Here is a 12,522-nt window from a genome sequence, read left to right as displayed (position 1 = left end):
TTGCTTTATTACATAAATTTTTATTTTTAATATTTTTTATTTGTTAATTTTTTTATTTTAGATATAAAAAAAAAATCCTGACAATATTTTATAAAATGCACAAGAAACTAAGAGTGAAGACAAAAATCATTGAAACAACAAAGCAATACATGGCTTCACAATCTGTGTTTTCACTAGTATGTCTAATTAAAAAGGGAACTTGTAGGGTTTGGTTATTTTTAGTTGGTATGGTTTCAGAAACAAAGAGAAAGTTTATTATGGCTTCATTAGGACAGTGATGGGTATAGTATGGGCTTGGGGTCAAAAGACAACCTTGTGTTTGAGTAAAATGGCTTTGGAAAAGTAGCTTGTATCTTGTTAAATTTAGGGCTTTCTGGATCAAAGAAAATTACTTTTTCTCAAAATTAAGGTCTTCAAAGGGGGAAAGACATGTTTACATAATCTAAAGAAATTATTTGATGCTTGAAAAGGCAGTTTGTCAGAATAATTAATTGAATTAAAAAAGTTGAATACACTTATGTTTGTACATCATGTTATTAACTTTGTTAAATAATATACAAATTAATATAGAATTGAATAAATTTACAATTTTTTTTATATAGCATTGAATAAATTTACAAATTTTTTTTATAGCATTGATTAAATTTAGGGCAAAAAATAAAATAAAAACTTTTAAAAAATTAGATAAGTTCTGAGAAAAAATTGTGTGCATTTTTTTTCTTCTGAAGATCCATTCAAGAATCCTTCTGTTTCCCATTTTGATTTAAAAAAAAAAGCTGTTCTATAGATTAATTTGTGGAAAGTGATATACACCATACCCTTGCCAGGGGGGGTTCGGACGAACCCCCCCTTGAAAACAAATAAGCACTGTTAAAGTCGATGTTCTGTTCGAATTGTGACTGTTAAAGTCGAGTTTGTGAGTCAAACGAACCCCCCTTTGAAAATTCCTGGCTACGGGCCTGTACACAGAAGCTTTGGCGTCTGCTCTGAGTTTGTAGATTATCTAATTAATTTTGTTAAATATTATACAAATTACAATAGAAATTAATAAATTTATATATAAAAAAAAAATGCACTTACATGACTTATATTTAAATAAAATAAAAACTTTCAAAAAGAATGGATAATTTCCAAATACAATGTGTCCAATTTTTTTTTTGTTGAGTTGAACTTCTGTTCTTAACTAATGTTGTATTGCATTTAGTATCATTCTCAAACAAGAAATCGCTGAATCTGAAATAATTTTGAAATCTATGAAGTTGATAAAAATGTCAATATGATGAAAACTAACTAAACCAAAGAGCATAACCTAAAGTTAATTTTACTTTCACTGATATATCACTATGAACAGCTCCCGTCCACCTTTTAAGCCAGATCATCCCTTTTTGTTTTTATTTCCCCGCTTTAAAAAAGGGGAGTATACTGTTTTACCTTTTTCTGTCCATCCCTCCATCCATCCTTCCGTCAGTTTGTCCATCCCATAAATATTTTTCACCACATTTTACTCAGGAACTACAATACAACGATTTCTGAAATTTGGTTTCTGGGTTTATATAAGTCAGCTATACAGTGTGAAGCGTTTTCAGATTCATCACCCAACAACTTCCTCGTTACCTAACACTTGTATGATTTTACACATGATAGCCTAGTTGAAAATTTTTGTCACATTTTTCTCAGGAACTACAGTACAAGGATTTCTGAAATTAGGTTTCAGGGTTTATATAAGTCAGCTATACTGTGTTATGCGTTTTCAGATTCATCACTAGACAACTTTCTGTTTACCAAACACTTCCATTTTTTTACACTAATAATATTATCCACTTGCGGCGGGGGTATCATCAGTGAGAAGTAGCTCGCAGTTTCACTTGTTAGTGTGGCTCAGTTTTTATTTTTATTATGTAGTATTTTGTAAACTGTTGTCTTTTATCAATTTTCATGTTTCATCTTTTTTTTTCAAAGTGAATTTTATAATCATGAAAATAGCTATAAAATCGAAAGTGAATTTTGCTAAACATGTAAAAAATTCAAAACTCTTAATCACAGGAAGACAGACAGAAAGGGTATTGTTTAAGTGGAAGAAGAATTGACAAGTCCTTAATTTTAACCACACAGATAACTTAGGTTTGGATCACCACCAACAAATTAAAAAAAAAAAAAAAAAAGGACTTTTTGAGCTGATGCAGCATTAACCAATTAATCACCTAATTTTTCTACAAATATCACATGACATTGTACACAAATTTAACAACATTCTTCCATATTTTTCAGATAATTTCAGTTCAAGAAAAAGAAACTTAAAATGAGGAAATCAAGTATTGGAGGAAACCGCCTGAGTAGTCATGGTAGCAGTAATAGCAGACGGTCATCTTCTGTGGCCCCTCTCAGAGTTCGTAATGACAACACACATAATACACAGCACCAGAGCAGACTGTCCTCTGGAACATCTCGGTTGTCATTCGGCAGATCTGCTAGCAGTGGTTCAGGCAAGAGTCCTCTAGGCAAATTTGGAATGCCTATGGGCAGGTATGTTGCATAACTTCATACATTTATTGTATGTAAAAAAAAAGATGAAAAGTTACCAAGGGGATATATTCAAAATCATAAGTTGAAAACAAATTGACAACGCCATGGCTGAAAACAAAAAAACAATGGAAAGATAAACAGTACACAAAAAACTAAAAGCAACGGAAAGATAAACAGTACACAAAAAACGTAAAGCAACGGAAAGATAAACAGTACACAAAAAACTAAAAGCAACGGAAAGATAAACAGTACACAAAAAACGTAAAGCAACGGAAAGATAAACAGTACACAAAAAACGAAAAGCAACGGAAAGATAAACAGTACACAAAACACAACATAAAACAGTAAACACTGATCAACACGAACCCTACCAATAACAGGGGTTGTGTAAGCAAAATATTTGAGTTGAAGTAAGACAAGGGTTCAGGAAAAATTAAAGGCAAGGGAAACTTACAGTAATAACTTATAAACTTAAGGTCCACATGAAATAGAAACTGTCATTCTTAGGGACGACATCAAAAGTTCAATCTAGGATAAAAAAACTTAAGTCACATAGTTTTTTCACAATGTTGAACCCTGCCATCATCATTTTATATCTATCGATACATAAAGGCAATATTTAGGGAGATTCTTAAATTTTTCTAGAAAAATTATGAGGGCAGAAGAAAGGGTTAAGATATAAAAAAAAAGGTAAACCCTGCATTATATTCATGTGCCTTTCATTCATTGTCAATGTAGACTACTATATCAATAGCAGTCAACACTTTCACAAGTTCAAATCCCACACAGGGCAGGAGATCTTGACTCCAATCTTAAGGTTAGTTTACCTAAGGTCTGCATTCTCTGCAGGTTCTCCACCTTCTGCCACCAATAAAAATTGACTTCACGAAATAGCACATTAGTGCTTAAAGAAGTGTTAAACACCAATCAATCATTCATACTATTCTGCATATATATTTTATATTTTCACATTTTGTGTGTTTCACTTGACAAAAACCAAGCTTACAAGAAGAAAAGTTCCATATTATACATAAATATCTTCTGATGTTTTTCCAGGTTGTCCAGGGGTAGTAGTGTTGGTCTACGTGGACAGAACTGTGTACCAAAGGACCCCAGACCTGTATCGGATAAATTATTCCAGAGAAATTGTATAAAGAAATTAGTAGAGGTAACATAATTAAAGGACTCCTTGTTTGAATAACGGCTCAGGTGAAATTTGCCTTCGTCACCTGCCTAGCTTTGCATTCCCACTCAAATTGAACCCTCAAATTTTGCCAAAAAGTTAGTTTTAGAATCATAAGTTCAATTATTACCTGCCCCAGAACTTTAAAAAAAAAAAGAAAATCATGAAATTAAATTGCTGCGAATTTAAGTAAAAAAGGCTAAACAAGAAATTAAGTGTGGAAAATAAGTTAGTTTACAATAAACCAAAGTCTCAATATTATCATATTTTTTGTAACCTTGATAAGTCTTATGTGTGAAACTTGATTTACAAAATTGAAATATGTATAAAAGGGGATGATGGGTATACATTAATTTAAACTCCTATTTTAATTGACTATTATTGCCAGTTTTCCTGTCTGTAGTCAGTGGATCTCTCTGGGCACTTAGGACCCTTCCAACAATAAAAAAAATTGTGCAAGTGGCATTAAACACCCCCAAATCATTGCTGCAAATCATGTGTTTTTAACATATTTACTATATTTTTCATGAAGTGTACAAATTGTGTATGACAGTCCAATGTTATTTTTTGTTATTACATTTCAGTTTTTATCTGAGAAGTTGTACCCTCACAGTATATCTGATAAATTACTGCAGTCTCCAACAAGTAAAGACTTCTTCAGGATTTTTGAGGTAACTATACTGTAGACAATAAGTCCTGGAAGAGTAGGTTTTAAATATTTTGTCTTACTTCTTAAAAATATGTATTTCTTTTGATAATGCTGTTTGTACAATAAAATTTTCATATGTACATGTTTGAAAGTGCTTTATGGAGCCTGAGCTATGAATTAGTTTACACATCAATAAACTCTGTAAAAGTACCTTTATTTCTTAAAATTGGAGAAGGTTTTACTTAAAATGATGTTCAGAAAAAGTGTTTCATCAACATTATCAGAATTTGTTCATCTGAATACTCCTGACAGGATCAATATGATCAAACAGTTTATACATATGCAAACTGTTTTGGTTCATTGACCCTCACCAATAAAAAAGACGATATATATCATTGATTTCACTTGCTTTGGATTTTGAATTTCATTGACTTAAATTGGGTTAGGGTTACCTGCCATGGATATCATGTTGAAGGTAAACTGATTGATTTTGCTTTTCAACTTACCAAATTGACACATTTAGTATTAAGCAAGTCTGTAAGGATTCATGTCTGATAATATAGACAATGTAATTTCCCATAGGAACTTCCATTACACCTAACACAGTGATGTTTTAACTATATGAATTTCCTTCACTTAATTTGGGTTAGAGTTACTCCCCTTGAGTATCATGTTGTGGGTAAACTGGTTCGTTTTCTTTTTCAACTTACAAATTTCAAATTGACAGGTTTGGTATTAAGGATGCCTTTTAGTATGCATGTCTGTTAATATAGAAAGTGCAATTTCACATAGGATCTCCTATTACACCTAACGCATTGGTGTTTTAACAATATGAATTTCATTCACCTAATTTGGGTTAGTTACTTCCCTTGGGTATAATGGTGTTGTTAACTGGTTGATTTTCTTCTTTAACTTACCAAATTGGCACATTTTGTATTTAGCAAGTCTTAAAAGATGCACTTATGTATATATGAACAATGCAATTTCCAATAGGAATTCCTATTATTCATAATGCTATGAGGTTTTTGAAAATAATCTTATCCTTGATTTGAAAGTTCACTTACTATTATTTTGAAAGGTCAAAATGAAGGGTTGTGCTACATATTTTCATCATTTATATTCATCAAAACTTTTAGAGTTTTAATTTATACTTAAATTCTGTACTAACTTTATTTACCTCGATTCCTAATGAGAACTCAATTTAACTGCTATCACACTATCTATTCTAAGAAAGGGAAATAACTCTACTCAAATTATATCAATAGAAAAACAATAGCTGATACAAATTGTCATTTAACCCTTTCCTCCATTGACATTATTTTTTTTGCACACTTGATTCGCATAGGATTTTTTCATCAATAAAAAATCATCAGTTTTAAAGTATCAATGCATTGGGAAAATGAATATTTCATCAATGAAATTCCAGTCAAGATATTCTCATGAATATCCTTTTCATATTGGATACAATTTTTTTTAAGTCTGATGCAAACATTTTGAGGTCAAAGGCATTATAACTGAGGTACACCACAGGCGTCAAAATGCGCCATTATAGAGTAAAGGGGGGGGGGGGGGGGGGGGCGTCAAAAGGCTTCACTATGGAGGAAAGGGTTAATGTTCATTTTATAAATTAAATGCAGTAGACTATTTAAGCTTATATGTGATGTCTTTTTTCTTTTGGTTGTCAGATGGGAAATAATCTATGTATAAACCTAGAAGCTATGAAAATGGTTGACACAAATCTACTGATGATTTTAAGAGTTATTTCCCTCAACCAAGGTCTACTTGCTTAAACACAAATATTTGAGCAAATTAAATTCTAAATGGATTATGAATCCTTCACGTTATTCTCAATTATATAAATGTACGCATTTATCATGTTTATTATTGTTATACATCTTTTACAGTTCCTGTATGGTTTCCTAGTTCCAAAGTTTAAGTTGGATAAGAAGCCAGAAGAACAGATACCTAAGATATTCAAGCAGATAGGTTATCCATTCATGATCTCTAAGAGTCAGATGTTTGCCTTGGGATCACCACACACCTGGCCACACATTTTGGCTGCAGTCTCCTGGCTGGTGGACTTGATACATGTATGTGTTGTTTTAAAAATAATTGGGTTTAGTTTCCTTGGTAAAGTTAATGTGACAGTTGTAATAAAGCTTTATATTTAGGACTATCAACATAATATCAATGATTAGTAAAGAAGGCGAGACATTTCAGCATGTGCTCTCTTGTTTTTGGAATACGTGAACCTAAAATTGAAATCATTTACAAGAAATTGATTTTAAATTGGTTTGTACAAAGACTTAGGAAAAAGAAAGAAATCTAATATTCATGAACATACAATTTTTCAATCTACAAAAATTGGTATGCATGAAAATAAAGGAATACTTCATGTATGCTTGGCCTCTATGGCTATAAAGTGGTCTTAGTACTTGCACTGCTGTATCATTAGCCTTTCAAATCTGAGGTTGTGAATAAGAATCCCATACTAGGCAGGTGCACTCCCATCTTAATTGACAAGATTGTAAGTTTTCCTAGTGAAGGGTGTGGTTCTCTCTGTACAATCCAGTTTCCTCCACCAAAACAAAATGACTGCCACCAAATAGCAGAAACATGTTGAAAGTGACAAACATCAACTAATTAATCATTATACTGTAAATTCAGAAATAAATGCGAGGTTTTAATTATTGCTAAAAATGAAACAGAGTTGTAAACGCAATAATTTAAACTCGCATTTTGAAATATTTTATATGAATTCAACAGAATTTTTCTCGAAATCGAAAAAAATTCAAATGGCATTTAAGTCTAAACTGACAAAATTGCGTTAATAATAGCACACAATAATTTCTGAATTTACAGTACTCAATATACTACTTTTCTTTAATGATACTGTTACCGTCATGTATGTATCATGTTGTTTTCTATCAGAATTGTTTTTACAAAAAGTATTTCGCATAACAGATCACACCAACCACTAGCAACTGACCCTCACAAAAAGACACAAACAAAGAAAAATAACAATTCTGACTGGTGTCCTAACACTTCTTTGTGTTGGTGGGGATTGTCATTGTAAATATGTTAGTGACAAATCTCCATTAATCCTGATAGTGAGTGTACATGGATTCCACTGTACCCTGACAGCTCTTGAGGGGTGCTCCATAAACAGAGGGATCTACGTATATACATACATACAACAACAAATGGTCTAAATGCTCCGATTTTGTACAGACCTAAAAAAAAAAAAAAAAAAAAAAACAGGATAGACAAGTTTTGAATTTGCATTCAAAAACTCCCCTCTGTCTATTTTGGAGGCACCATAAAAAACTTTCACATTTCAGCTACCAATAGAATGATCACTTTTACTAATTGGTTTCACATAAATTATAGAAGATATATTCCATACCATTTGTAAAAATGAAAATGCCTTTCAAGGAGATTGATAACTAATTTTTGACTCTGTAAATCTGAAAAAAAATTAAAAAGATATAGGAAGATGTGGTGTGAGTGCCAATGAGACAACTCTCCATCCAAATAACAATTTAAAAATTAAACCATTATAGGTTAAAGTACGGCCTTCAACACGGAGCCTTGGCTCACACCGAACAACAAGCTATAAAGGGCCCCAAAATTACTAGTGTAAAACCATTCAAACGGGAAAACCAACGGTCTAAACTATATAAACAAAACGAGAAACGAGAAACACGTATATATTACATAAACAAACGACAACTACTGTACATCAGATAAAAGCCATTATGTTGCAGATTTGATGTCAGAAAATTTTTTTTTTTAAATTTCCATTTGTTTCTGACAGATAGGAAATAGATATAAGATTATGTGGTATGAGTGCCCAATGTGACAACTCTCCATCCAAGTCACAATTCATAAAAGTAAACCATCATAGGTCAAAGTAAAGTTCACTAATTCATTATTAATAGTGATGTATTTGTAACAACATAAATGCAGTTGAATTGCCAGATTTTTGTTTAGAAAGGCTCAATCATAGATACCATGTGTTTTTTGTATTTTAGTCAGGAGAAACTTTGTCCAGCTCTATAGATACCATCATGTTCCCTCCAGATGACGATTTCGACACAAAGTCTGAGAAGAAGGTATTATATTTTTTAACGTGGAGATTTTTATTTCAGAGTTATGACAGCTATAGGTACAGCTAATAGCTATTTTATATTTTTCTGTTTTTGTCAAGGTTTGAGCTCAGTTATCATTAAAAGCAGTGTTTTCCAAAAACCTTCAATTTTACTTGCTCAAAAGAATTGACCAGCCAAATTTTACATAGAATTTATTTTTCTATTGTATCCATCTGCAGTTTTTGGTTGAATCTGAATTTATTTGAATCCTATGCTGTTTCAATTAATTAATTCCAGAACTTTGTTTAGGGAACTACTTTTCAACTTTGCATAGGGGGGAAAAAATCATTTTTTGAAAAACAATATTAATTTTTTTTGGCAAATCCTTTCATTAAGATATTTCTTATATTAATTACCGTAATCTCTCCCCTCCCTCTTTCAGAGTAAAATGTATGTTTCCTTAATATTATTTGTAATTCTGATTTTAGATAGAGTTTGATTACATAGAGTCTACATATGTGGCCTACATGAGAGGACAAGATACATTTGAAGAATATGATGATAAACTGGCTGATGTTTTAAGTAAGATTTACTGATATTCTCCTTACCATGCAGCATTTAGGGACTAAGAGGAAAGACTGGTCAGCTTGGATTAGAAAAGTGTTTTCTTTTTGACTGTTACTTTGTGATGCCATATAGAATATGTTTGTTTGCCCCAAACCTACCTACACATAAAATATCTGCCTATAGTCCAGTCAAACTAAGATTTAACCTCAAACTAATTGCAACAAAAAATGTTTTAGTTTTAATCTATTGCATAATGCCCTTCATATACACAGAAAAAAGTCCCATAAAATCTAACTTGAGGAAAACTCAAAATCAGCATTTTTATTTTCCTATGGAAATTAACACTGAAAGGGAAGATAACTCCACAAAAGTTAATCTTTTTTTTGTCAGCTTTTGGTTGATTTTCTTGATGTAAAGTATGATACTTTGATTGGGTTATAAGTTTGTATTTGACTAAATTATATAATCTTCTGCTCATGAATAGTACAAAACCGAAATGTTATAGGTAGTTTTATTTTTTTGGGGGTACATTTTTCATAAAAATTTAAGAAATTGCAAATTTGAAGCTTTGTGACCATTTTGAAAAAATAATGTGAAAATTTGGTATTGCTTATATCTTATACATATATATATATATTTTCAGCATCTTACTTATCTAAAGAAACTTTAAACCACAAAAAGGAAAATATATGCTTAATTATTTTGATTGAATTTGAGATTCTTTATCTTGACATGTTGAAAAATTCAATAAATTGTCAACTAATGAATTATGAAATCTAGATTATTGCTTGATAAAAGATATGAAAACACCTTTAGAGTTGTTTTTTATACTAAAGACCGCTATAAAAATCAAGAATCAATACATTCTGATGAATAGAAGCAGTAAAGTAATAATTTTGTATCAATTTTTATTGATATTTCTGCCTTTTTGGCAAGAGTTATCTCCCTTTTCAATGCAAATCTCCATACACGGCTACTTTTGCATAGGTACTATTTCTGTACTAGAAATATGCAGTACTGGAAATTTACTTTTAATATTTAGTTCTGTTTCTTTACTTTAAAATTATGGTAATATTTAGGTACTTGTATTTTACAGTACTTGATTTGCACTAAATATTTTTGTACAGAAATAGTACAATATTCCATGTTTGAAAATCTTACAAAATGCTGAAAATGTAACAGTAGTAACCAAAAATCTGTAGTACCTAAATTTCATGTACAAATACAGTACTGTAAAATACAGGTACCTAAATATTACCCTAATTTTGTATTAACACAATAGAACTGAATATTAAAAGTTAATTTCCAGTACTACAAAATTTAGTACAGAAATAGTACCTATGCAAAAGCAGCTGTGTAGAAATTTTAAATGGCGATTTTTTTAGTCTTCCTCAAGTAAGACTTTATGGGACTTTTTTTCTGTGTATATTTGGGGTATAATGCTAAAGATTAAAACTTAAAAATCTTCTGTTGCAATTACTTTCAGGTAAGGGTCAAATTTATACTACCGTAGATTAACTGGACTACTACTGAAAATCCTTTATTGTCCTCATGTGAAGTTTTTTGTTTTGTTTAAGATAGACATGAAGACTTAAAAACGCCTGACACTTCAATTTTTCTTTGCATCTTTTTTTAGAACAGAAATATTATGGTATATCTGGAGGGAAAGAGACTTTAGAAAAGGAAAACAGAAGGTTGTTACAAGAACTTGAGGTTCTGGAACAAGATAGTGTAAGTGAACTAGATAACAGTATACAAATATTGTCTATTTTGATGGACTTATTTCCCTTTATTAGATGGCAAGGGTGCACAAATAGCTTGATAAACAAATATAATTTGACTTGTTATACTTGCTACTAGATTTTATAACTCTTAGAATTCCTATTTTAAAACTGTTTGTTTAAGTCTTGATTGATTCATTCCATCATCTAATCTGCTCAGGATCTTAAGCACATTTAAAATTGAGAATGGAAAGGGGGAATGTCTCAAAGAGAGAACAACCCAACCACAGAGGACATATCAGCTGTTTGCATCATTTGTTTAAAAGAGGAGGTCTGGTAAGGAGTATTTTTGGCTTTATCAAGTCATTAAAGGTGCTCAAATTCAAGCTGTGAAAAATCTATCAAACTAACAATAAAACATCCCTTTTCAGATGTTTTTTGTCTCAAATTTAAGTCGCAGTACTGGTGTTAAGTCGCAACCTTTATTTAAATGTTATGTGTTATCCCTAAATACAAAAATATGTTTAAATATTAAGACTGAAAACAAGTGTCCACTACCATTTTAGACAAAAACAGATTTAAATTAGCGCAAATGCTAAAATTGTGAAGATTTCTGAATTTTTACATGAATTAATGAATGCTAGTATCTGATGCATGTGCATGGTATTGTAAAAGTAAAACACAAGTTACATGTCAATAAATTTGTAAAAAAAATACAAATTTTTGGGCCATAAAGGGGTCTTACTGGGCCTCCTCCTTTGGTTTGTAAACTTACAATATCATCTAGTTAGTGTTCAAATACAATGCTTTGTCTTTCCTATTGTCTTGTTCATGTTGTTATTCACTCAATATTAAGAAGTAAAATTGAGAATGGAAAGGTCTTTATATTGTTGATGAGAGAAATGGCACCATCTATTTCAACTTGTATTGAATCTATCATGTGCAATTTGTTACAGGATAAATTAAGAAGTTTGCAAGAAAAGGAACATTCTCTTAAGTCTGATATAAAGATATTTGAGTCCTATATAAATGAATTAGAGATTCACAGACAAAATCAAGAAATTATTTACAAAGAGGCTGAGGATTCACATACAAATACAGGTATTTAGACTTGAATTATACACAAATACCGGTATTGAGACTTGATTTATACATAAATACAAGTAACTGGGCTTCAATTATTCACAATTAAAGTTAGAATTATTCACAAATACAGGCAAAAAGGTAACATGAGGCATTGTGACATATAAAAAGGTAAATAAATGTGTAGGAAAATGCATGAATTTGAAGGTCATCTTTTATACACAAATACAGATAACTTTGGTAGAATTATACACTAATACTGTTAACTTGCCAAGAATAATACACACAAACACAGGTCACTTACTTGAAGTTAAACATATAGCATGTACAGTTCAAATTGTTGAGATTTTGCATTATTTTGTCATTGAATTTAGTTTCATTCCATGCTTGTATACTACTCATGAAAAGGAGGAGTTGTTCACCAAACAAGCATTCTTTTTATCAAAGTATATAATTCCACATTTAAATCTGAAAATATGAGATACATGTAGTTTAAATGTATTTCTTATTACAAATGTATATGCAACCATCCATTCTTTTTATCAAATAGATATAAGAAGATGTAGTATGAGTGCCAATGAGACAACTCTCCATCCAAATCACAATTTTTAAAAGGTAAACATTTAAGGTCAAAGTACAGTCTTCAACATGTAGTCTTCGCGCACACCGAACAGCAATCTATTAAGGGCCCCAAAAACAGGAATT

At 31.1% G+C, this 12,522-nt stretch overlaps 1 protein-coding gene across 1 annotated transcript in view; it reads left to right on the top strand.

Annotated features, from left to right (window-relative positions):
• LOC134686789 (kinetochore protein NDC80 homolog) overlaps positions 1-12,522 on the top strand; it is a 69,244-nt gene that overhangs the window by 40,955 nt on the left and 15,767 nt on the right. Inside the window, exons 3-10 of the mRNA XM_063546559.1 lie at positions 2,269-2,523; positions 3,580-3,691; positions 4,291-4,377; positions 6,260-6,445; positions 8,390-8,470; positions 8,935-9,028; positions 10,650-10,744; positions 11,691-11,835. Of these exons, the coding sequence (XP_063402629.1) occupies positions 2,300-2,523; positions 3,580-3,691; positions 4,291-4,377; positions 6,260-6,445; positions 8,390-8,470; positions 8,935-9,028; positions 10,650-10,744; positions 11,691-11,835 (1,024 nt within the window). The 5' untranslated portion in view covers positions 2,269-2,299. The remainder of the gene's footprint in view (positions 1-2,268; positions 2,524-3,579; positions 3,692-4,290; positions 4,378-6,259; positions 6,446-8,389; positions 8,471-8,934; positions 9,029-10,649; positions 10,745-11,690; positions 11,836-12,522) is intronic.

The sequence above is a fragment of the Mytilus trossulus genome, chromosome 10 (genome assembly GCF_036588685.1).
Source record: "Mytilus trossulus isolate FHL-02 chromosome 10, PNRI_Mtr1.1.1.hap1, whole genome shotgun sequence".
Lineage (NCBI taxonomy): Eukaryota > Metazoa > Mollusca > Bivalvia > Mytilida > Mytilidae > Mytilus > Mytilus trossulus.
The sequence above is the reverse complement of the archived record's forward strand: the minus strand, read 5'-3'. Positions and strand labels throughout refer to the sequence as shown.